At 48.1% G+C, this 25,782-nt stretch overlaps 1 protein-coding gene across 1 annotated transcript in view; it reads left to right on the top strand.

Moving 5' to 3' along the window:
• Positions 1-21,409: 21,409 nt before the first annotated feature.
• The window catches only part of LOC138284448 (6-pyruvoyl tetrahydrobiopterin synthase-like), a 62,687-nt gene continuing 58,314 nt past the window's right edge, over positions 21,410-25,782 (top strand). Inside the window, exon 1 of the mRNA XM_069223214.1 lies at positions 21,410-21,627. Within this exon, the coding sequence (XP_069079315.1) occupies positions 21,515-21,627 (113 nt within the window). The 5' untranslated portion in view covers positions 21,410-21,514. The remainder of the gene's footprint in view (positions 21,628-25,782) is intronic.

The raw sequence follows: 25,782 nt of genomic DNA, 5'->3' as shown, positions 1-25,782 counted from the left end.
TTTCACCATAAACAAGGTGAAGTCCCACCTCATTACCTCACTTCCATTCAATGGGGTGATCCTGGACACAGAGTTCAGGACATTTTCTGGGATATTTGTATCTGATATTGATCTGTTGTAGATAACAGCATCAGGATTCTCTCTCATGCTACACAACTATACTTGAAAGTCTCTTCTGCTTTAGCCATCCCGGGCCTCAACACATAATCCAGACCTGGCTGCCCAGCGCCTACCTGAAGCTCAACCCTTCCATTGCAGGATTCCTGCTATGTGCCAAGAACAATCGATCAAGAAACTGTATAAACCTGAATCAATTACCTGCACCTTGAGGGACCCCCAAATGTTACTTGTGCCACATCACTTGCTACACCAAACTCAAAAAGCACATTATCAAAAAACATAAAGGACTAGTGCCAGCTTTCATTTTTAAAGGAAGTGAAACTCTTTCTTTCAGAAAGCAACTGCAAAACTGCTGTTTGTTCAACACCCTGCTCCATCGCCTTTCAGACATCACACTATAAGGGCTTCCTACTCGCTGCAGCACAGCTTATCCACGGCCTGAAAAAATATGAGCACATCACCCCGTCCTGAAGGAACTCTGTTGGTCCCCCTTGCTGATCTGCACAACATTCAAAACTATCTGCATCATTTACAAAGCCATCACAACAAGCACCCTTGTTTATCTCTGACAAGATCACCACCCTGGAGGTTCTTGACACACCTGTAGGGAGGACACTATCAGATTGCAGACTATGAAGTGTTTAAAAAAAAGGCAGCAGGCCTTTTCCATCTATGCACTGAGGATTTGAAGCAACATCACTGTATCCATCAGGACTGCCCCAGCACTGCTCCAATTTAGGAACAAGTTGAAGACTGCACCTCCTTATCACATACTGATACAGCAAGTTTGTTGGGCTCCCTGCAGCATCACCAGTTGTAGGGGACAGAATGCAATACCAGTGGTATTTTCAGTGTGATACGTTTGTCAATATAAAACAATATGGTTCCCAACAGAAATTCAACCAACCGTGACATCAGATTAGTTTGCCTAACAATGGCTGGACTTTGTGGCTCCAGGATGACAAGAGAGTCCGACTTCCTCAGTTCTTCACACCCCTTTATTTCAACCTGTCACTAGGTGGGGGGATATAATACTTCCATCAAGCATAGCAAGGTATTATGTCTAATAAATTGGTCTTTGTCAAAATGGGTCTCACTTTGGAATTTGTACAAATCCCATAACATCCTCCACTGAAGAGAGCTCCATCGTCTATTGGAATTAAGGGAAGCTAGCATTATTTCAGAAGGAACAATAGTGTATGTACCTCTCTATCAGATGGAGAAACGTTTTTACACCAGAGTTTTTCTTGCATTCCAAAGTCTGGAGACTGGTGTCTAAATTATATACCTGAGAAAAGTAAATGAATTTGTTAAACAGAGGGATGGTTTATATTCACACTGCAGGAGGCACTCCCCGCCATTGTGGAAAGTATTTTTTCCTTGAAAAGACTTGGGCCTATATTTATACTTTTTTAGCGCTGCATTTGTTTCATTTTCTGACACATAAGCAGCGCAAACTTAAAAAATATAATTGTATTTTGTAAGTTTGCGCTGCTTTTGCATAAAAAAATGACTCAAATGCGGCGCTAAAAAAGTATAAATATGGGACTTGGGGCCAGATGTAGGTAGCTGTTTGCATGGCGCAAACTGGGAAAAACGCAGTTTGCGCCATGCAAACAGCCTAACGCGATGCTCATCCCCAAATAGGAAGGGGTGTTCCCTTCCTATTTGCGACCGCATCGCCATTCAGAGTTGCTTTGTGATCGCGAATGCGGTCACAAACCAACTCGCAGTTACCACCAGTGTCACACTGGTGGTAACTCATTCGCATGGGACCCCTTCCCCTTTGTGAATGCTGAAAAAAATATGTTTTCAGAGGAGGCAGTGGTCCTACGGACCACTGCCTACTCTGAAAAAAACGAAACCAAATGGTTTCGGTTTAGTTTTCATTTTGCAGCTCGTTTTCCTTTAAGGAAAACGGGCTGCAAAATGAAAAAAAAAACCTGCTTTATTTACAAAGCAGTCACAGACGTGGAGGTCTGCTGACTACAGCAGGCCACCGTCCCTGTGAGTGCAGGGACTCGCTATGGGGTCGCAAACTGCGACCCACCTCATGAATATTGATGAGGTGGGTCTTTGCGACCCCATAGCGAGTCGCAGATGGTGGAGACACCTTTCTGCATACAATTTTGCGAATTGCAAATTGCGAGTCGGTCAGACTCGCAATTTGCAAGTCGCTAAATTGTAGTTTCCTACATCTGGCCCTTGGAGTCTTATTTCAACATACCAATTTGACACAAAATTCCTGCATGTCAGGGTTGGACCGACTTCATTATCAGTTCAAAGTGCTCCCATTTGGATTGAAATTGGAAAATAGTTACCAAGTGTATGGCACTGGTGGCCACCTTCCTGTGAAGCCAGGGTTAGAAAAAGTTACTTACCTGTATCTGTATTTCTCCAGTACTGGTATTATTCATAGAGTCACATTCTTGAAACCTCTTTGTCATTGAGCTAGAAGTCCAACAGTATGCATAGGGAGCAGAACAATATTCTGTATGGGCAGAATACTTTAACAATCACAGAGGTAGCTAGTTGCATCATTTTAGAATGATCTGTGGTTGTCACAGTTTGTGGAGGACCATTGGACACAAATAGCTGGTCAGTTTGTCAGAAAGACTTAGGTGGTCTTTATGCCATTGGTGGTGACTGTTAACGTGGCGGTAATACAGCCAACAGGCTGGTGGTAATCACCGCCAAACTAAGACCATGGCAGTGATAACTCCCATAGACAGCTAATGTACCATACCATCCGCCAGGAAGTTAACACCACTGACCACAGCGGTAGCCATCAACAGCCAGGCGAAAGACAAGGTACCACCCACGATTTCTGAGGCGGGCCCACGCCATCAAAAGCCTGGCAGAAACACATCAGAGAAGACCAAAGACTCACCAACAGAGACACAGAGAAGATCAACACCGCAATGGAACCGGAACTGCAAGTCTTCCCGATGCTTTTCTACGCCATGCTCCACCTGGAACACCAATGACGATGAAGACGACAGTGAGTACAGCCGTCTAGCACACAAGAGAGAGAGGGAGGGAGGAACAGGAGAGTGACACACACACACGCACGACACACCCCAGACATGCACACACCATACACACAACCAGCTGCAGACGTAAACCAATGGCACAGGACACATGGAATAATAATACAAGGACTACAGGGCAACAGTACTGAAATTGTAATAGCAAAGCAACAGCCACCATATGAACTAATTTTAGAACAAAGATACATGAACAATTGTCCAGAAAGGTCCAATGCCCAGTCCAAAGTACATAAGGCCCACATGGCCACAGGGCACAGTCCAAGCCCCAACTTGATCCTGGCTAACTCCGCACAAAACTGTGCAGGGGCAACATCTCGGAAGTGGACAGGCACCTCAGGGGGAAGGGGGGTGGCGGGGGGGTCACCTCAGCTGAAGTCGGGAACTTGCCCACTGCTCCTGGAAGGGGGATCCATGCCCATTTCTCAATACAGGGGAGTGCAAGGTCAAAGTCTCTGAGGTGGGGAACTTTCCTATTGGTTCTGGAGGGGGCTCCTTGCACAACAGTCCCTGGAGGGTGGCCCACATGCCTGCTGCTGGAGGTGAGGGATGCATTGTCTCTGCTGGGGGAGGTGTCTCCTGGGCAGCCTCTGCTGGAGGTGAGGGCTGCTGTGTACCAGCTGAGGGAGGTGTCTCAGGGCCAGCCTCTGCTGGAGGTGAGGGCTGCATTGTCTCTGCTGGGGAAGTGTCTCCTGGGCAGCCTCTGCTGGAGGTGAGGGCTACTGTGTCCCAGCTGGAGGTGAGGGCTTCTTGCCTGTCATTGGTGGTTGAGTGGGACCAGCTGCTGTCATTGGTGGTTAAGTGGGAACCTTTTCTGTCATTGGTGATTGAGTGGGAACCTCTTCTGTCATTGGTGGGTGAGTAGGAACCTTTTCTGTCATTGGTGGTTGAGTGGGAACCTTTTCTGTCCTTGGTGGTTGAGTGGGAACCTCTTCTGTCATTGGTGGTTAAGTTGGAACCTTACCCCTCCTGGTTGGTGGAGTGGGATCCTTCCCTTTCCTGGCTGGTGGAGGGGGATCCTTCTCTTTCCTGGCTGGTGGAGTGGGATCCTTCCCTTCCCAGGCTGGTGGAGTGGGATCCTTCCCTTCCCGTTCCTGGCTGGTGGAGTGGGATCCTTCAATGTCTTGCCTCCCCAACTAGGAGGTGCCTCCACTGTCCCCGTGGACTGTTTGGCTGAGGTGCAGGCCTTGGTCGTTGGGGACCCTGCTCTTACGGGCAGGACAGGGAGGGGGAGAGGGAGAGAAGAGGTCAAGTTGGGCAAGGAAAAGCTTCTTAGAGATGGTGGGGTGGGATGAGGGAGGAGGTATGGGAGTGGAGGTTGAGGGAGTGGTTGTTGGAGGAGTACGTCTGCTGGACTTGGGTGCAGGTGCATGGGCAGTGTGCTGATGTGAGGTGGATGGCTGTAGGGTGTCTGAGTGCCTGCGTTTGTGCCTTTTAGGGGGGGCAGACAGGGCGAGAGAGGGCACAGCGGACGCGTGGTTGGAAGTTGTGGAGGTGTCTGCTAGTGAGGTGTGTGTGCTGCTTGGTGTGGTGATGCTGGTGGTGTCTTTTGAAACAGTGCATGCAGGTGTGAGTGTGGACGTGACTGTGAGGGAGGTGGCGGAGCAGGAGGAGGAGGAGGAGGAGGAGAAGACAGTGGAGGCAGTGGATGTGGATGTGTGTGCAACTGTCTGTTGTTTGTATGAGTAATTGTGGACTGAAGTGTGGTGCCTGTGTTTGACTGTGCCACTCTTGTGTGATGTCTTGTGTGCATGCTCGTCTGTGTGTGTGCATGGGAAGGGTTGGGGTTGAGGAGACTGGGTCTGGGAAGTGGTAGTTGGAGGGGGGACAGTAGGAACAGGGACAATGGCTGCCATCAGAGAGGAGGCCAGATCCTGAATCGGTCTCTATTGGGCCACCAATCCACAGTGGATGCCCTCCAGGAATCCATTGCATTGCTGCATCTGGGATGCCAGCCCCTGGATGGCATCCACAATGGTTGACTGCCCTACAGAGATGGATCTCAGAAGGTCAATAGCCTCCTCACTCAGGGCAGTAGGGCTCACTGAAGCAGGGCCTCAGGTGCCGGGGCGAAGGAGATGCCCACCCTCCTGGGTGAGTGGGCACGGGCAACTCGCTGAAGGGCTACTGGGAGAACGGTGCTGGTATGGGGGTGGCTGTACCTGCAGCTGGGATGGTCACAGAGGTGTCCGCCACCACCAGGAAGCTTCAATCGGAGGAGGAATCAGAGTCTGTGTTATCACCTCCTGTCTCCACTGTGGTGCTCCCATCACCCTCTGTCCCACTGGTTACCCCGGCGTCGGTGGACTCTGCCTCCTGGGTCCTGTGGGATGCAGCTCCCTTTGTCACCAGTGCCCCTGCTCCTCCACCAGATGATGCTAATGCACACATGAACAGGATGTCAGAAGGAGAAAGGAGAAAGGGGATGGGAGAGTAAGAGAGCAATGGGTCAATTACAGCACAAAGACCACAGTTGGCATACACAGTACCATCACACACAGGGATCATGATTGAGCATTATGCATTGCACTGGCTACAGCAAGATGAGGGCCAACCACCGCCAACTGCACCCCACCTGGGACCCACAAAGCCCTGACTGACATGGATTGCAACTGAGCTAGGTTGCCTGCATTTGCTATACAGCCATTACCCTTGAGCTGGATCACGCTGCAATGTCTGTCTTGGCATTAAGGGGCACCCACTAACTCGCACCCACTACCCGGATCCCATGCCACCTACCAATTATTGTAGTAACGCCCACTGTACTCACCCCCTTGTGGCTACTGTGATGTCCTCAAGTGCCCATCCAGCTCTGGGTAGGTCACCGCCAGCATGCGAGCGATCAGGAGGGGTCAGGTTCCGACAGGCACCCCTTCCTCGTTGGGAGGCCATCCCCAGCTGGGCCTCCACGGTCTTCCATGCCTCAGGTCCTCCCACCCTTTGCTGCAGTGGGTGCTCTGCCTGCTGTAGACCCCCAGGGTCCACATGTCCTTGGCGATGGTAAGCCACAATCCCTTCTTTTGATGGGCGCTGACCTGAAGAGGTAATACAGACAGGAGGACAGCATTACACATACAATCCAGCCTGTCACACATATGGCCCACAAATCCTATTTCCAACTCCATTGGCACACACATCTCCATGCAACCTTCCCACATGCATTGTGCCCAAGGTGTACCCACCTGTTTGTCTGGAGACCCATACAGTTGTCCATACTGAGGTAGGACCCCATCTACCAAGAGCCCCCCACTCCATCCAAGTGAAGGCAGGGGCTCTTTCACCGGTCACATGGGCCATGGTAGGTTCCAGACACAGGTCACTGTAGCACACGCAGTGTAGGTGTTGTCCTGTGGAGAGTCAGGAATCAAGTGAGGATTCAGATGGAAAATGGTGGTTACATTCATGGCGGTGTACACCATCACCGCTGCCGCTGATCCCCATTGGCCACTGTACTCTATAAAGCCCTATAATAGCCAATGAAAAATTGCATGGCGGTGCAAGACCGCCTTCCGCCACGACACCCAACATCGGCGGAGTTACCTCACTTCCATCTGTCTCTAGATACAGGACAGGCAGTCCCCATTTCATGGTGGTGGACAACATTCAGATCTTCCATAACTGAGTCATTGCCGAAAAGTGCACATACATTGCCATTCCCACTGTCCTGTCCCATTACATTAATGCTGTATGCACACTGAGGTGGTGGTTCCATTGTTCAAATTGTGAGACCCTACTCACTCTTGTCTCCCTTAGATACCTACCACTTCAGATGAATAGGAGGAGGAGACAAACCCCCGTGTACAGACCCCTTGTGGACTTGGCTACACTGGAGGACAGGCACATAATACTCACCTATAGACTGGACAGGGCCACAATCACAGAGCTGTGTGCCCAATTGGAGCCTGACCTGATATCAGCTATCCATCATCCCACTGGGCTCTCCCCTCTTGTGCAGGTTCTGTCAGTGCTCCATTTCCTGGCAACTGGTTCTTTCCAAGTGACAGTGGGCTTGGCAGCAGGAATGTCACAGCCAATGTTCTCAATCATGCTGGCGAGGGTATTGTCTGCTTTGGTGAAACACGTGCAGCTACATTGCTTTCCCCAAGGTAGAAGATTTGGCCACTGTGAAGGCAGGATTCTATGCAATGGGACATATACCCAATATTATTGGGGCGATTGATGGTACACATATTGCGTTTGCTTCCCCCCCCGCCAGAATGAACAGGTGTTCAGAAATCGGAAGAGTGTCCACTCACTGAATGTGCAAATGCTGTGCCTGGTGGACCAGTACATCTTCCACGTCACTGCCAAGTATCCTGGGTCGGTGCATGACACCTTTGTTCTGAGTAATAGCAGCATTCCAAATGTGATGGCCCAACTAAAGAGGCACAGGGTGTGGCTAATAGGTGAGCCAGAGTCCCCACCCACTGTATGTCAGTGTATGCCTTCAGGTGTTATCCCCACAGCATTGTGTAAGGCTAATGTTTGTCCCTCAATACTTGCAGGTGACTCTGACTACCCAAACCTATTGAGGCTCCTGTGAGGAATGCCAGGACAGGGGCTGACAACCGTTATAACGATGCACGTGGACAAACCAGAAGAATCATTGAAAGGACCTCCGCCCCTGAAGGCCAGACTCAGATGCCTGAATCTGACAGGTGGTCCCTGTGCTACTCACCCAAGGTATGCCAGATAGTAGTGGCATGCAGCATGTTGCACATCCTGGCCCTCAGACAACATGTGCCTTTTCTGCAGGAGGCGGAGACTGGAGATGACCCTGAGGCAGCAGTGGACCCTGAGGACAGTGAGGATGAGGAGGCAGAGGATGTGGACAACAGAACATCAGTTATATGTCAATACTGCCAATGAGACACAGGTGAGACAGTGGAACTGACCATTCCTCTGACTATTGATTTTATCTGTGTGGCTATAGCATGAAGGCATTCACTTCCTATGCATCTCAACTTACTGTCACCTATGGCTTGTCATTTTACAGATGTCGGTGATGTGACAACAGTGTCCTGATGTGATTATTACAGTCAGCTACAGGTTATTATTTGTATGCTATCACAGTGCTCAGATCATTTGTACTAGATGTGACTGTTCCCATATATGCACATTTTCAACACATAAAACAGTGTCACTCAAGGTGTTTTCAAGGGTGTTTATTGTAGTGCAAATAATTGAGGGAAAGGTGCAATGGAATGGGGTGATGGTAGAGGAAAGTCCAGGGTATTGTTCCGGTCTGTTTGTAGCACAGGTCCAGTGTCTAAGAGGCCATCGGAAGGGGAGCAATGGCAGTTCAAAGTGGACAAGGTGACAGGGTGGGACACAATGGGGACAATCAGGAGAGTCCCCTTTCCTGGCAGTGGTCTTGGTCTTGGTCTTGGCAAGTGTGTCTGGCTAATGTCTGGGTCGTAGGGAACGTTTGCGGGGTGGTTTACCTTCTGCAGGGGGAGGGGTGCTGGTGGCCTGTGGGTCCAGTGGCAGGGCCTCCTGCCCATTAACTGCAGCGGAAGTGGAGGGCTGGTAAATAGACTGGCTAGTCGTAGGGGTCTGCTGCTATGCTGTCGATTCCCTCATAATGTTGGCCATGTCTTCCAGCACCCCTGCTATGGAGATCATGGTGGTGTTGAGGGCCTGCAAGTCCTTCCTGATCTCCTGATGGTGTTCCTCCTGCAGCCGCTTGTTCTCCTGCATGTTGGTAAGGATCTGGCCCATCGTGTCCTGGAATTGTTGGTAGGCCCCCAGTATCTTTGTGAGTGCCTCCTGGAGAGTCGGTTCGCTGGGCCAGTCCTCCCCCTGGTGCACAGCGGTCCTCCCAGTGTCCCTATTGCCCTGTGCCTGTGTCCCCTGAACGGTGTGCCCACTGCCACTGGGCCCAGGTCCCTGATTGTCTTGGGGGCGAGGTGTGGACTGGGGTCCCTGTACAGGTGGGCACACTGCTGATTGACGTGTCCTGGGGACAGAGATGTGGGGCCACTGGGTGGGTGCTGTTGTGTTAGATACTGATGGGGGAGGCTCTGTGGTTGACTGGGAGTGGGGTGGGGTGACCGACTGACCAGTGGTCCCGATGAGCCAGGAAGTTCATCCAGATCCAGAAGTCCAGAGTTACTGTCATCACTGGGGGCATCTTCTGTTGGGGGACTGGTTTGTTGTGGCACCTCCTCTCTGCTGACATTGGCTGGAGCATCTGTGGGGATGTAAATGATGTATTATGCTTCATGTCTGTGACATATTGTACAGCCCTAGCTTCCCCTCTATCGTTGCTGTTGCCCTGCCACCTTTGTATGTGTATTGTGATGTATTGTGGGATTGTTAGTTCCCCTGTGCTGTGCATGCTTTTGTGATGGGTGTCCATGCAGGGCTGGGAGGGATGTCCATTCATTGGTATAGCAGGCAGGGCTTGGCATTGGGGTTAGTCATATGTGTAGGTGCAGTGTGTGGGATGGAGTGGAGTGATGGGAGTGAGGGTGAGGGGCCCAGATGGCATGCAGGTATGGGGGTGATAAGTAGTAAATCTTGACTCACCAGTGTCTAGTCCTCTGGCTACTCCAGTGAGTCCCTCAGGATGCAGTATTTCCAAGACTTGCTCCTCCCATGCTGTGAGCTGTTGGGGAGGAGGCGGGAGTCCACCGCCAGTTCTCTGTATGGCAAGCTGGTGCCTTGCTGCCACGGGACGTACCTTACCCCGTAGGTCGTTCTACCTCTTCCTGATGTCATCCCTTGTTCTTAGATGCTGTCCTGCAACGTTCACCCTGTCCACGATTCTCCGCGATAGCACCATCTTCCTGGCAATGGATATTTGCTGTACCTGTGCTCCAAACAGCTGTGGCTCTACCCTGACTATTTCCTCCACCATGACCCGCAACTCCTCATCTGTAAAAGGGGGTGCCTTTGTGGGGACATGGGTGTTGTGTGGTGTGTGTAGGTGTGAGGGTGTTGGGTGATGTGGTTGGGTGTGTGAAGTGGGGTGCGTGAGGGATGTATGGGTGTATGTGGTGTGTGTGTCTAGTTGTTGCAGTGGTCTTGGTGTCAGTCTTGTGGCAATAATTTGTATTTGTAAAGAGTTGTGGTTAATGTGGGTGTGTGTTTTATAGTGCTGTGGGTGGGTGTGGTGTGTTTATTAGTGTCAGGTGTGTGTTTTTGGTAGTGGCCAACGTTGTGTGGTTTAGTATTTGGGTGTCCATTCTGAGCGCGCCGGTGTGTACCCCCAATGGTTTACTGCCATTGAATGTCCGCCGTGTTAATTTGTCGGTCATGATGTGGTGGGCATTGTTTTGTTGGCGTAACGGTATGGGTGTGGGTACCGACACTTTAACACTGACCTTTGGGCTGGCGGATTTGTGTATGTGGCAGTATTCTGTCGGATTGGTGTGTGTGTCATTATTTGGCAAACGGATGTTCACCTCCGTGGCGGTATGTTGGCAGCCGTCACCGCGGTGGTAAGCAGGATTTACTGCCAATGTCATGATGGGGGCCTATGTCGAGCTTTCCTTTCCAAGACCACACAATATGTCCTTCAAGTAGGGGCTTAAGGTTTCTAAACGAAGCCCACATCCATAATTCAGTCCAGCTTATATTTAGCAAATATAGATCTAACATTCATCTGCAGTTTGAGATCTGCAAAGGAGCCTCACAAATCCACTCGCTGATCGTCCCTGTCATCACTCCTGCTACAAGGGGCATGTGGTCTGCAATTCTAGAGCACATTTGGGAGTTTACAGGTACTCTTGGATCTAGTAGTTAGAAGGATAGCTCAGTGAGCTAAACAATCGTTGCAGACATATGCAGTGTTCTGGAGATCATGACTTTCAATCCCGCATGGGGCACTCAGCATTTCATCCTTCTGAGGTCAGTAAACTGAGAAGTATAAATAGGTTAATAGTAATACACATATTTACAGTGCTTAGAAATGGCAGAAATAGTGGTATAAAAGATTATTTTAAAACACATTATTAGTGTACCATTAGTGAACTGGCCTTGCACAGTAAGGCCCGTATTTATACTCCGTTTGCGCCGAATTTGCGTCGTTTTTTTCGACGCAAATTCGACGCTAAACTAACGCCAACTAACGCCATATTTATACTATGGCGTTAGAGGCGTCTAGCGCCAAAGTTCCCGGAATGTGCGTCATTTTTTAGCGTGAACCCCTTCCTTGCGTTAATGATATGCAAGGGAGGCGTTCCCGTCTTAAAAAATGACTCCCAGGCCTTTACGTGGTATTTATACTCCCGGGCAAAAGAGACGCCCGGGAGTGGGCGTGGCTAAAAACGGCGCATTTGCGCCGCTTTTTAACGCCTGGGTCAGGCATGGCGTTAAGGGACAAGTGGGCTCAAAATGAGCCCAGAGTGCCCTCCCCTGCCCCCAGGGACCCCCCCTGCCACCCTTGGCCACCCCAGGAGGACACCCAAGGCTGGAGGGACCCACCCCAGGGACATTCAGGTAAGTTCAGGTAAGTATTTTTTTTTTTTTCTAATAATTTTTTTGGGCATAGGGGGGCCTGATTTGTGCCCCCCTACATGCCACTATGCCCAATGACCATGCCAGGGGACAGAAGTCCCCTGGGCATGGCCATTGGGCAAGGGGGCATGACTCCTATCTTTACAATGATAGGAGTCATGTTGATGGGGGATGGGCGTCGTTAAAAAATGGCGCAAGTCGGGTTAAGACGATTTTTTTGCCTCAACCTGACTTGCCCCATTTTAAGACGCCCTAACGTCATTTTTGCCCAACGCCGGCGCTGCCTGGTCTACGTGGTTTTTTTCCACGCACACCAGGCAGCGCCGGTCTGCTTGCGCCGGCTAACGCCATTCCATAAATACGGCGCCCGCATGGCGCTTCAGAATGGCGTTAGACGGCGCAACATTTTTTGACGCTAAACTGCGTTAGCGCAGTTTAGCGTCAAAAAGTATAAATATGGGCCTTAATCTAGTATCTGTGGGAGTCTGTGCTTCCTCGTGCCACAGTTACACCACAGAGAATATGATAGCCTGCGATAACTCTTGCAACGGTTTTCTTAGAGATGTATACATTCTGATTGAAGCCAGTTGTATACCTAAGGTGCAGTGTTAAAGTTGTGTGCACGTGGACTGGCAACTCTGTGAAAACAGTGCACTGTCAAAGCTGTGTAAGTGTAGCAGTGTGACATAAAATGTTTTTTAATTACGAATAAAGGCAGCCCATCTGACAATGACGCATCATTGGAGCTTCGTGAGTGCAAACTGAAGTCAACTCTGGATATGCATGTCATAAGAATGAGAATGCAGTTTGAAGCACGCAGTAGACATGGGTGGAGCAGTGAAATGCTCTCTGAACTGAGTATTGTGACTGAGGTACATTATCAAAGCTACCTAAACACAGACAGCCCGGAGTTATAGGACTAAGGAGCATCGACAGAGATGTGTGAATGTAGGTGCTGGTAAATTTGCGACTGATAATTCATCATAAATTACCTATTCATAATCCAAATGTTGCTGTGCCTTTGGTAACAAATGAAAAATGTAAGATTTACATCTGCTGTCTAATGTAATCCAGGCTCCTGGCCCTCATAACAGGAATGCAATTATTCCAGATTTGGGAATTTCGTGCCCAAAATCGAGATTACTAACAGTGGTGAAATTCTGAGGGTGTTTTCTTTGCAGATTTTGCCGGGTAAAATGACATAAGTTGTACAAGGACAATTCTGCATATTCCTAGTTTTGCAGTGCAGAACTCAGTTATAGGGAGGTACTATTGCTGCCAGCAAATACTACACCCGGTGGTATCTGTATTTACCATATAAAGTATTACTGCCTAAAAAAAAGGCAACTCGTAATGAACCTCTGTTAGGGTGGATGTGAATTCCCCAAAATTATAAATACCATGGCATCGTTCATGTAAAACAAATAATGTATTTATGGTGGTATTGTGAGGTCAGGTTCTGTTAATAGTGTCATATGTTATATAGGTTATCCTGCAGACTCTTGAGCATGTCTCTTCAGGTCCCTACTCATTTGATAGATGTGTTGTAGTGAGTTAGTACGTACAGACCAACAAATTGCATGTTAACGCTGGCAGATAAGAGTTTTGAATGTATTTAGAAAGAGTATATTCTTTAAAAAGTGCTAATATCATTCATTTTAAGGGTCCCAGAAACGATAGCCATTGCTGACAGGCTGGTGATAATGTTTGTATTGTTCTGGTATTTCAGTTTTAGTTATTTAAGAGTAATTAAGCACCACAGTGTTTATCTGCAGGGAGATTGCCTTTTTAACAAGGGAAACTGTTGTAGTCACAGAGACTTGAGATTCAAGCGCCCATTTGCCAGCTTCTGAAACTTCTCCCTAATCCCTCCATCACTTCCGCAGGCGGTGCTTCCTTCTGCCATGTCATGTTATTGTAAACGAGATACGCTTAGAACTGTATTGCCAACAATATTCACTTAGATTGCTGTGTCAAACATTAACATTAATGTAAAGGGGGTTAGCCTAAATCCACAACCTCCTAATTGGCTCAGTTAATCTCTAGGCAATTCATGACGAGCATAATGCTGAACCCCCTTTACTGTTATGAGCCACAGAGCAAAACAGCCTAGAATTCAGTTCACTTTGTGGGTTATATAAAACATGCTTTGTTATTTTTGTTGTGTTTATTTTTATTTTCAGCATTTATTGTGTTTTTGTGACTTGGAGCAAGCCATATTGGGAAATTGATCTTTTTTGGTAACAGAGCTATGTGGATAAATGTTTATTGGGTAGGAAGCACAAAAACAGTTTGCCATTTCGATGCAAGTGTGTTTTTTATGATATGTAACCCTATTTGTGTACAATAACATCTGTTTCGGCAAACATTTTGCTAAAAGTACCTTATAACAGTACTATTTTGCATGAAGGATAAAAATGGACCACTTCCATTTTGCTGTCAGTTTTGCAGCTAGTTTACAAACAAGGGCCCGTATTTATACTTTTTTTGCGCCGCATTTGCGTCGTTTTGTGACGCAAAAACGTCGCAAACTTGCAAAACACCATTGTATTTTGTAGGTTTGCGCCGTTTTGCACAAGGCGAGGGAAGTGTGCACATAGAGGGCTTCTTGCTGCACACAGAGACATTAAATTACAGAGAACATTATTGCAGGTAGAGTGTTATTCCAGAAGGAGTTTCTTTCTAGCTTTCAGGCGCACAAAAACATTTCCTAAAAATATTCCGTACCCCAGTTTTACCTGAAGTCCCACAGTTATGTGCTGTTCAATGCCTTAAAGCTTATGAGTTGGCAACTAGTTTGGTTAGATGTGACCTTGCGGGGCTATTATTGATTGCTTTACAAAAATCCTTTGGGCCATGGGCCTCTGCCACGTTAGCACATTGGGTGAAATGATTGCCAGCGGAAGCTGGGGTGGACTCTGTGTTTGGAGTGCATTCGGTAGGGGTGCTACTTTGTGTTGAGGTATAGTTTGGAGCAGTGCTTTAAATGGGCCGGTACTCTCCGGTACTGAGTACCGGCACTTTTTTATTATGAGAGAGAGAGTACCGGCATATCTCAAGAAAAACGTAATACTTTTAATTGGAGAGTACCGGCACTTCTCAGAAACAAGCAGGTACTCTATTACAGAGTACCTGCACTTCTATTTTTTCATTTAAAGCACTGCAAAGCACTGGTTTGGAGCACATAATGAGAGCGGTGTATTGGTTCTCTGACTCTACTTTCAAATGTTTTTATTATTAACAGATTGTTAATGTTGCATCTGTGGTGGTGGATAAGCTTTAAACAAGCATAGTCGGAGCCTCCGGTCCTGGCATCGAATGAAAAACATTGAAGTATTTGCGCCAAGAATTTTCACTTCTGTTAAGGACATGGAGGCGAGGATTATCCCACCTGTTAAAGTGATTGTTTTATCATGATTTATGTACTGATGTTGAGTTGTTTTCGCCTTATGTACTTACTTGGTGGTGTATGTAGAGATGACTCCTTTTTCTTGAAAGGCTCAGAGCAGAAACAGAGTTGAGCATTTGTGGAGCCGATCATCCTAGGCCTGTTTCCTGTTGGTGAAGTTCTTGTCCATGGTCAATGTTTTCTGCAGTGGCCATCTGGGATCCGGCATTTGTGTGGTTCGAAGAACTGTTGGGATGTTCAGAGGTCTGGTAAGCTATTTAGACTAGTTTGAAGTCATCTCCATCGGTTGGGCATGATATAGAGGTTGGTGGGCCCTGATTGGCTGATTGACTTATGGGAAATGTAGTTTTTGTGTTACTGTGTTTGACTGGCTGCTGAAAGTTTTGCAGTAAAGATAGAGAAGCATAATCCTCGCCTCTGTGTCCATAATAGAATTGGAAATTCTTGATATGAATGCTTGAAATGTTTTCACTCACATAGCAGCAACAAAAGAGGAAGTAAATTGAGGACAGCTCCTACATATACATTACGTGATCCCTTCTCTGTGTTTCTAGTTCCTGCCAAGTGGAGCACTATTAAAAGTAGTGTTACTCGGAATTATATGCTTCGATAATTAAACAGCGGGAACAGAACCTCCTGTCTTCTAATAAAATTGTGTTTTAATTCCCCTTGAAAGCATGTGCTCAGTATACAGACGGTCATTGAGTTAAGAAGAATGGTGCGTACAACTTTTCCAGATTGACATCAAAGAGTTACCCTTAAAAACACGTGGAAACGAATAAGGGGGTAGAAATCAAGGGGACACGGCGTTTATGTGGGGCAATGAAATAAACATTCCATGTTGCTGCCTTTTAGAACAGTGTTCAATAATTATTCAGAAGCAAAGGCCTATTGCTACATGTATTAAAAAGTGCGAAAATTGTAAGTGGTAGACGTTTTGCATTCACCTCGGTGACATACATCATGAAAAGGGGTGGTTGATGGCTCTGATGATATTGAAATATTGGCCTGCACTTGCCCACAGCACAAAAAACGATGCCCTCTATGCAGGATCGCCAACTCAATAATTATGCTTAGTCTACACTATACATGTGACTGACTCTGTCTCAGCCCTACTGACTTTCTGGGAAAGGAACTCTCTGGGGAAAAGGTATTTCTTCTAGTCTAGACCACCTGTCGTCTTGTGTGACCAGGATCCAGTAGAGAAACGTGTGAAAAATTGCAGAGCAGAGGTCCAGGAGAGAGGGTGAACTTTTTAATAATATGAGCTTGGATGGGATGTGCTTCAGGAGTACAATTCAAGGGAGCCCAGATAATTGAGAGATGGTCTTCGAATAACAGAAGGCTACGAGGATGAGCTAAGGAAGACATGACAGACCCATAGTGTCCCTGATTACAAAAAGATGGTGATACCAAAACATAGTGGAAAGATATTGAGACGGTAAATACATGTAGGTACAAATAGGTTTAAAGTTTTTAACTCCACTTTTCACATTGTTAAAGAACATATATGTGGAGTTACATAAAGTAAACCTATAAAGTAACTTGCCTTGTCGATATTTTGGACTTTCATATTTAGTCCACAATATTATGGAGTCAATATTACGGTGGAATACTGCAGCGGCTCTACAGATATTCCCCAGCTTTAACAGGACGAAGGGGGTGTTCTCTCACTTCCCTCTTTAGAATGGTCAGTCCATTGACTGGTTGCAATGCTCCCTGAGCAAGAGGTAGCACACACAAGTGGTTCCTCTTGTGGTATGCTGTAGAAGGAGTAGAATGTAGGATCGTCTCTTGAGGCCAGGGTCGGATTGGGATCACAATAAAGCCAGGGGACTCACACAAAAATGGCCCACATTCCCAGATCACCCCCTTCATGGATCACCATCTGGTTAGTCTCATTGGACTCTGTCCAGTTATTTTCTGTTATGGTTTTTTTCTATTGTTTTATAAAGTGTGAACCCAGCCCAAAGGTACTGGAGGCAATGTCCATGGGCACGAGTTACATTACACAGGATCAAATTTATTTTAATTTTAGGTGAGATGATTTTATATTAGGGAAGAACAAATAATTTGCCCAGAATCACAGGAATTTGAGCTGACGCTGGGATCTGAACCTAATTCCAATGTCGACACCTCTGACCATCATGCTACATCCAATTTTTGTTCCCCCTCTGGGAAAGGTAGCCTCACAGCAAGGCTTATGCAAGCACCCTGCACCCCCATACCAAACAAGGCCTAAAAGACATTGGGGCTGAGGTGACAAAATCTGGCCCTCAGGAAGGACGCTTCTCTTACTCACCGCCTTACCAGCCCACTATAGCCTCATGGTGATGACTTGGGATGGAATGGTCAAGATCAAGAAAAACACTCAGCAGCTGCTTTTCAGGTAAGAATGGCTCAGGGGCACAATATCACCCGCCCCCCCCTCAGCGAGGCCCCTGCATTCTCCCACCCTCCCCACACCCACCATGGCCTAACAGTGATGGCCCAGAGGGAGATTACACTGTTTCTGGCAGGGAGCCAGGATGAGAATGCCCCAAAGATCAAAGCAAAACTGGTCCCCCAGGCCAAATTTACACCATGGCATGGGGATGGCAATAATACTGGAGCCACATTAAAGTGGCCTGGAGGGGACTGGGAAAAACTGGGAGGGGACTGGGAAAAAAGTAAGTCTCTTAGGCCTGTTTACAGAGGCCCTAAAAACCATCCCACATGTGACCCTGAGACACCGGCCCAATGCCCGACTGCCACCTTCCCAATCTGACCCTGCGTAAGGCCATGCTGTGCAAGGAGTTGAAAGCAGTGTCATCTTTGAGGGGAACGATGTGCAGGCAGTAGAAAGCGAAGGGTCTGCCCACGGGGTTTGCTGTGCCAAGAGTAGGAGGCAGAGATCATCTTTAGAGCACATGCTGTGCAGGGAGTAAAAGACAGGGGTCATCTCTTGGGGTTTGGTGAACTGGTTAGAGGAACAAGGGTATTTTCTTATGGAGGGCTGTCTCCTTGGTCTTATGATCTATGTTCACTACAGGGGTTGGATGACGTACAGAGATCAGAGTTTTTATGCTTGAGGATGTGAGTGCATGCGCTAGCGCATGCGTCTCGCTTGTGAGACTGTTGTGTACCATAAAGGGCTTGGAGCCTGCCTGTTGCTTACCATTTGTTGACCTGCATGGCACTCTTCGGTACAGCCTTGTAATTCGTCACTGCAGGGCAAGCATAATTTCTGTTCTGCTGTGCAGCAGGGACCAAGTACTGATCGATTCAACTTAAACAGTGCCCCTCCACTGCTCCCGACATGATTGAGGTACTATTTTGTTCTTTTTAGCTTCTAGTACCCTGCAAACATAAGGCGTGTGACAGGCAAAAAGGTGCCAAGCAGGACAAACAAAATTGCTAAATTTATTTCATACCTACCTTTTATTTTGCCAAGAGATCTTTTCTCACTTTCCACACATGGTTTCTTTTGTTTTTGCTTGTGAGATCTCTTCGCAAAAGTTGATGATTATCTTGTTTAAAATTTTGCAGAGTGACATTGTTTCTTTATTATGTGTAATTTCTGAAATGATGCTTTAACACATAATTGTGAAGCACACCCCAATCCACCCTACTCCAATCGCCCCACTACAATCCACCCCACTTCACCTCACACCAATCCACCCCACACCAATCCATACCAGTCACCCCAATCTAATCAACTTCAACCCACCCCCCTCCAAACCTCCCAACTCACGTAATCTAATATGCCCCACTTCAACTTGCCCAACTCTAATCTGAAACAATCTGCACCACTCCAAAACAATCTGCCTCACTCCAATTCCAAACAGTATGCCCCAATCCAATCTAAAACAATATGCTCCACTCCACTCTGCCCCAATCCAAAACAATATGTCCCACTTCAATCTTCTACACTCCAATCCAAAACAATCTGCCCCACTCCGATCTCCCCACTGCAGTCCAAGACCATCTGCCCCACTACAATCCAAAACAATCTGCCCCACTCGAATCTGCCCAACCCCTATCCAAACCAATCTGCTCCAATCCAAGCCACTCCAACCCAAAACAATCTGTACCACTCCAATCTACCCCACTCAAATCTTCCCAACTCCAGTTCAAAACCACATGTCCTACTCCAATCCAATCCACCTCACCCCAATCCAATCCACCCCAGTCCATCCTAATTCACCCCAGTCCCACTCCTATTTAATCCACCCCACACCAACCCAATCCACCCCACTCCCATCCACACTAATACTATCCGCCCCACCCCTATCCAAAACACCCTGTCCCACTCCAGTATGCCCCACTCCAATCCAAAACTACCTGCCCCATTCCAATCCATTTCAATGCCCCTCTCCAATTTGCCCACATTAATCTAAAACAATGTGTCCCACCCCAACCTGCCCCACACCACCCTGGCCACTCCGATACCAAACATCCCACTCCAATCCAAAACAATCTGCCCCACTCCAATCCACCTCACCCCAATCCAATCCACCCCACTCCAGTCCTCCACAATCCACCCCTCTACAATCCAGTCCGCTCCACACAGATCCAATCCACTTCAATCCAGATCAGTCCAATCTACCCCACTCCAGTCCCATACACCTCACCCCACCGCACTCAAGTCCAATCCACCCCACTCCAGACCAAAACACCCCACTCTAATCCAGCCCACTCCAATCCAACCCACCTCACTCCAATCCATCCCACCCCACTCCAATCCACCCTACTCCAATCCAACCCACCCCAATCAGGTCCACGACTACCCAATCCACCTCATTCCAATCCAATCCACCCACACCACTCCAGTCGAGTCTATCCCACTCCAATGCAGTCCACTTTAATCCACCCCACTCCAGTCCACACTAATCAACCCTACTCCAGTCCAAACCCCCCACTCCAAACCACCTTAATCCACCTCATTTCACTTCAATACAGTCCACCTCTCTCCAATCAATCCACCCCACACCAATCCAATCCACCCCACCCAATGCAATCCACCTCACTTCACTCCCCCCAAATCTGATTCACCCCAATCAAGTCCACCCCGACCCCACTCCAATCCATCCCATTCCAATCCAGCACACTCCAATCTACCCCACTCCAATCCATTCCACCCTACTCCAATTCACCCCACCCAAGTTCAATCCAATCCAATCCAATCCACTCCACTCCCTCCAGCCTGCCCCACCCCAATCCACCCCATTTCAATCCAGTCCACTCCACCACACTCCAATCCATCCCACTCCAACCCAACCCACTCTACTCTACTCCAATCCACCCCACCCCACCCATCCCAGTTCACTCCGCCCCACACCAATCCGTCCACTCCACCCCACCACATTCCAATCCACCTCACCTCAATGCAATCTAACCCTCTCCAATCCATCCCTATCCAACACACCCCACCCCACTCCTACCCAGTTCATCCCACAGCAGCCCACCATACTACAAACCACTCCAACCCACTTCAATCAACCGCACTCACTCCAATCCACCACACTCTACTCCAATTCGCCCACTCTTCTCCAATTCGCCCACTCTATTCCAATTCACCCCAACCATCCCAGTTTAGTCCACCTTACTTCAATCCATCCCACTCCAGTCCAATCCACCCCACTGCAATCCAATCCACCCCACTGCAATCCAATCCACCCCTCTCCAATTTAACCCACTCCAATCCAATGAATCCAATCCACCCCACTTCAATTCAATCTAAATCATCCCACTCCACCTCAGTCCAATTCACCCCACCCCAATTCAATCCACCCCACCCCAATCACTCCAATCCAAGCCCCCCATCTAATCTATCCCACTCCAATCCCATCCACTTCACCCCATTTATTCCACCCCACTCCAATCCAATCTACTGTATACCGATCCACCCCACTCCACTCAATCCACCCCACTCTACTCCAATCTACACCACTACCTCAGTCCACTCCAACATACTCCACCCTATCCCACCCCACTCCACATTTTTTGTCACTGACCACTGAACTCTACTCCCCTCTATACAACTCTATGACCTTCTACTACTCCTACTCAACTCTACTCTACTATACTGTTCCACTCTGATACGTCACACCAATAACTTTTAACTGTGCTGAACAGACAGAACAAAGCCAATAGCTCTTGTATAGGCGCGACCTATTGGATTTGCCAATGCTTGTTTTAGATGGAGGGACGAATTGTAGCTCGCCTCACCGGCTGGTGTCGGCGCAGGCAGCCAGCACTGTCGTGGTCAGCATGTGACAGCAGCTCTCGTCACCCTAGGGAGACTCGGTACATCCAGAGGCATGAAATGTTCACTCGAGGCTTGCACATGATGGGGGCATGTGAGGAGGCTGGAGGGAGGGGTGCGAGACAGAACGGTCGTTGTGGCCACGGCTACGTGTCAGTGAATATTTAAAGAGCCCGTTATACCACAAGCCCTCAGACAAACCGCGAGCAGCCCCCTACAAACACAGCCATGCCGCACAAAGCAAGCGAGTTCCCTGCCGCCGTGAGCAGCGCGCGGCCCAGAGCGAGAGTCACGGACGCCTCGGCCTCCATGGGCTTCTCCGCCTCCCACAGGCTGCACAGGTGAGGAGCAGACTCGGGGAGCCGGGCGATGGGGCAGAAGGGGTAACTAGGATCCAGCCCTGTCTCTCCTGCTCCAGGAGTAGGGTTGCCACCTTCTCCAGAGAAGAAGCTGCCATATGTTAAGGTTTTAGGATTTTGCAAAGGTTCAGACCTGTTTCTTAAGCAGAAATGTACATACAGTCGTCTGTATTCATTTTTAACACGGCCTCTCGAATGAAAGTGTCCCCAAGCCACCCCAGCCTGAACCTCTTTTGCAACCTCAACATATGCCTGTGAACACTGGATCTCATTGCCAGCAGCATTTGTCGCTCTTCCCCAATGCCCTCACCCAGCAGCCTCTTTATCAAAAACCTTTGAAATCTCCCTGCATCATCATCTCTCTACGCTTCTGCCTCCCCTGTCTCCCAGAGGCGGGTCCAGCCTTCTTCACTTCCGTATGCTTCCTCACCCCTGTCTCCGTCCTCAGCGCCTCCACTGTGCCGCAGCTTGGACGCCTGTCGTTGTCTTCGGCCTCCGCCCTCCTCCCTGTTTCCTCTGAGCTCTTCTGTCCCTGTAGCTCCTGCTCTATAACTGCAATTGCAATGCAATGAATCCCCACTTCTCTCTGCGCTGGCACATTTGCACCTGGAGTAGTCAACTTCCCACTATCACTTGGCAGGACACTTTGGTGGTGGAGACACATCGCGCACACACAGGCATCGGAATATATTTGTTGTGGAACGGGGTGGGGGTCGGGTTTAGCTTTTTTGGGGGCTTCATTCTAAATCCCCCTCACTTAAATCCAACCATCTCAAAAGCTTTACCTCAGCTGGGTATTGCGAATAACACCACCTGCCACGGGACCTGCTTCAGTGGGGAACTAGGCTGCTTCACCTAAAGTGTGCACGGCCTACAACACAGTAGTAAATTCCTGGCGCAGGGTCTCAGCATGGGTTTCATTTGCAGATTCATGTCTGTTTGCATCTCAACAGATGGATGCGCTCCTGAAGCAGGATCCCCGCTTCTTCTCCAGATGCTCCCTCCCTGCCAGCAACAGGCACTTCTTTTACAGCTCATGAAGAGCTGAAAGAGTGAGCGCTGCTAGTCCTTTGAGAGGGCCAGATTGGATGGGAACCAAAATGGCTGTTCCAAGGGATCCATGAGCGGGCAGCTGGGCAGGATTATGATTGAAGGACAAACCAGAAAAATGCAGGATGGTTGGTCACCCGATCTGCACCAACCAATGCCATGGCCACCATTGATCGTGCAAAACCTCTTCTATCCACAACCCAAGATCCTCCTTTGCCTGTGCCCCATCCCTGGAGCAGTGGCCTCACATGCCCACCCTTTTACTGCACCCATGGCTTCTCTCTGTAAAGTCCACCAGTGACTCTTCCCTGCAGAGTCAGAGCAGGAGTATGATAGGAGTTGGCTGTGTCATCGCGCTGGTGTTAATAAAGCACCAGTGCATCCAGATCCTTCGCCATCCTTGTTTAGCGCCAGAGCTGGAGTGTGGTGGGCCCTCTCCTTGTAGCAGAAAAACTCAACTGTCCAGCTTCAAGCCATCACCCCAGTCTACCATTTTACATCCAGTTGTCATGGAGACAAAGGCACACTCAATGGGTCAGGCAATATTTGCCATAGTTACCATAATTTGAAAATCAAAAACTGAGACATTTCATAAATCTAGAACTGGACTGCAATTTCCCAGCCACCAATGGGCACAGAGTGACTCAAAAGACAGACTTTTTAAAGAGTTTCGTCTGTGTTTCCTAAACTGATTTCTGAAAAGGCTGGTAACTAATCCTGCACTAGAACACATCAAAGCTTGCCTCCCTCTGTGTTCCTGTCTTGTAATAAAACTGTGCTTTATTTCCTCTAGAAAGCATGTTCTCAGTATACAGATGGTCATTGAGTTAAGAATAGTGTTTAAACCTTTTCCAGAATGACATCAAAGAGTCGGCCTTATTAACATTTGGTTCGAGTTCAATGCAAAAAATAAAACAAGCATTTGCAATGGAATAGGTCTTGCATATTTAGAACAATTATCATCTTTTGACACAGCACCCACGAGCAAAAACAAAAGAAAACATGCATGGAAACAGAGAAAAGACGACTTGGCAAAATAAAAAAAGTTAGCTTCAAAAAAATAAAACGTTGCAATTTTGTTTGTTTTTGCCAATCACGAGCCTTCTCTTTGTGGGGCACTATTAGTTAAAAAGAACAAATAGTACCTCGATCAGGTCGGGAGCAGTGGATGGGCACTAATTAAGTTGCACCAATTAGTGCTTGATCCCTGCTTCACACAGAGAAAGGGAAATGATGCCAGACACGCCTTGACGAATTACGAGGCTGTAAAGACGAGTGCCACGCAAACCAACAAATGGTATGTGACAGGCGGGCTCCAAGCCCTTTACTGAACACAACAGTCTTGCAAGTGAGACATGTGCTAGCGCATGCACTCGCAGGCTTGGCCCTAAAAAACGTGGAAACAAATGAGGGGGTAGACATGAAGGGGGCACGAGACTCTCTAAAAATCAGGTACATGTTCTTTTATTCAGTGAAACTGCTGGGACATCAAAACCGGGACTCTTCCAGCAGATCCAGGACTCCTGACCACTCTAATATTTGCACACATCCATGTGCTATTATGCTGGATTGGGAGCAAAGTCTAACACATGTGGGACTCAAGTCTGATCGGCTGACAGGACTAGTGCGAGTTTGACGTTTCAGTTTTGTTTCTTTTGTGACAGCATTAGGGCTGGGAAAGAATCAGGTTATACCAGGCTGCAACCCTGGTTCTAGATGAGGGGCTGGAGGGAAAGGGAGCCACCTTAATCTTCTTTTTTAATGTTTCGCAGAGGTCTGCAGCCACACCCTCAGTTTAAGTTTCACAGTAACAAGCAGTGCTTAGTTTCACTGTAGGAGCCTGGGGGCAGTTGTGACACCAGCAGGGATGAAAGGCAATGCTACCACATCCATCCCCAAAAGTACAAATGAAGAGTACGGTATTCAGAGACACTCCCGCTACAATAAAAGAGGCTGCACACTCCTGTCATATGAAAGTGCAGAGAAACAACAGTGAGAGGACGAAAAGAATATGAAAAAGATGATTCCTTATCGAGACAAGTAAATGAAGATGTGGAAAAATTGAATACACGGTCCTTGGTATGGGGTTGATTCCTAACTTGCGGCGGTATATGAAAAATAAATGAAAAGTGAACAAAGGAAATGTTGCTTCCTCGTGTCAGGTTCACTAAAGAACACTGTATATTCCTATAAATTTACATGACTGCTGGGTAGGACTTCTGACAGCGGCAAGCAGAAAACATGCAACTTCTCTGGTGATTGCTGTTGTGTTTCTCTCCAGTCGCCCAGTGCCTGCAGCCCCGAGTGAGGAATACGATTTCCTGCAGACGGATGTCCCAAAGGACATCAAAGTGCTGGGAGTAGAATGGGAGTGATGTGAAACCAAAGTGGAAACGTTTGTGGTTTACCCATCCGCCAGTTTTATAATGTGAGTGTGGGTCTCAATTTGTGATTATGTATCGTACCACAGCACCTCAGAATTCACAGCTCAAACAATTCAAACATATCCTGTTGTACAAATACCCTTGTCTGAAATAACTGATGGGCATGGCTATGCCTATTGGGCACTGGGTACAGGACACAAGAAACGTCCAGAGTCCAAGCCTGGTGAGCAGTTCCCTGCTCCCAGCAGCCGTTGGTATGACCTGAAGGTGGCGCTCATTGGACAAAGAACACAGGGCATGGTCTGTACCCGTGTGGCCAGGAGCCCAGACTGCAGTACAAACTGGTCCTGGGGACTGCTCATGGTTAATGGCCCTCTACACTAGATTAGAAACGATCTGTAACACTTGCTTCGTCAATATGTCTAAACAGTGTCTGAAGCAAATCTGCCTAAAACAGAGGTCTTTAAACTGGGGGCACGCCCCCTGGGGGGCAGTGGCGGCATTACTAGGAGAGGCGCTCAGGCGCAAAAGCCCCAACAATCACTTGTAAATTAAGAATGCCTGACAGCACAACTTTGTTTATCTTTCACGCGTTTGACATGCAGCAGGTGAAGTGCATAAAAAAAATAGCAACCGTGACACCTTGCGCTGTGATAGCGGGGTCAAACTCATGGCTAAAAACAACAAACTATTTTATAAGTAT

This window comes from Pleurodeles waltl, chromosome 3_1 (assembly GCF_031143425.1).
Source record: "Pleurodeles waltl isolate 20211129_DDA chromosome 3_1, aPleWal1.hap1.20221129, whole genome shotgun sequence".
Classification (NCBI taxonomy): Eukaryota; Metazoa; Chordata; class Amphibia; order Caudata; family Salamandridae; genus Pleurodeles; species Pleurodeles waltl.
The sequence above is the reverse complement of the archived record's forward strand: the minus strand, read 5'-3'. Positions and strand labels throughout refer to the sequence as shown.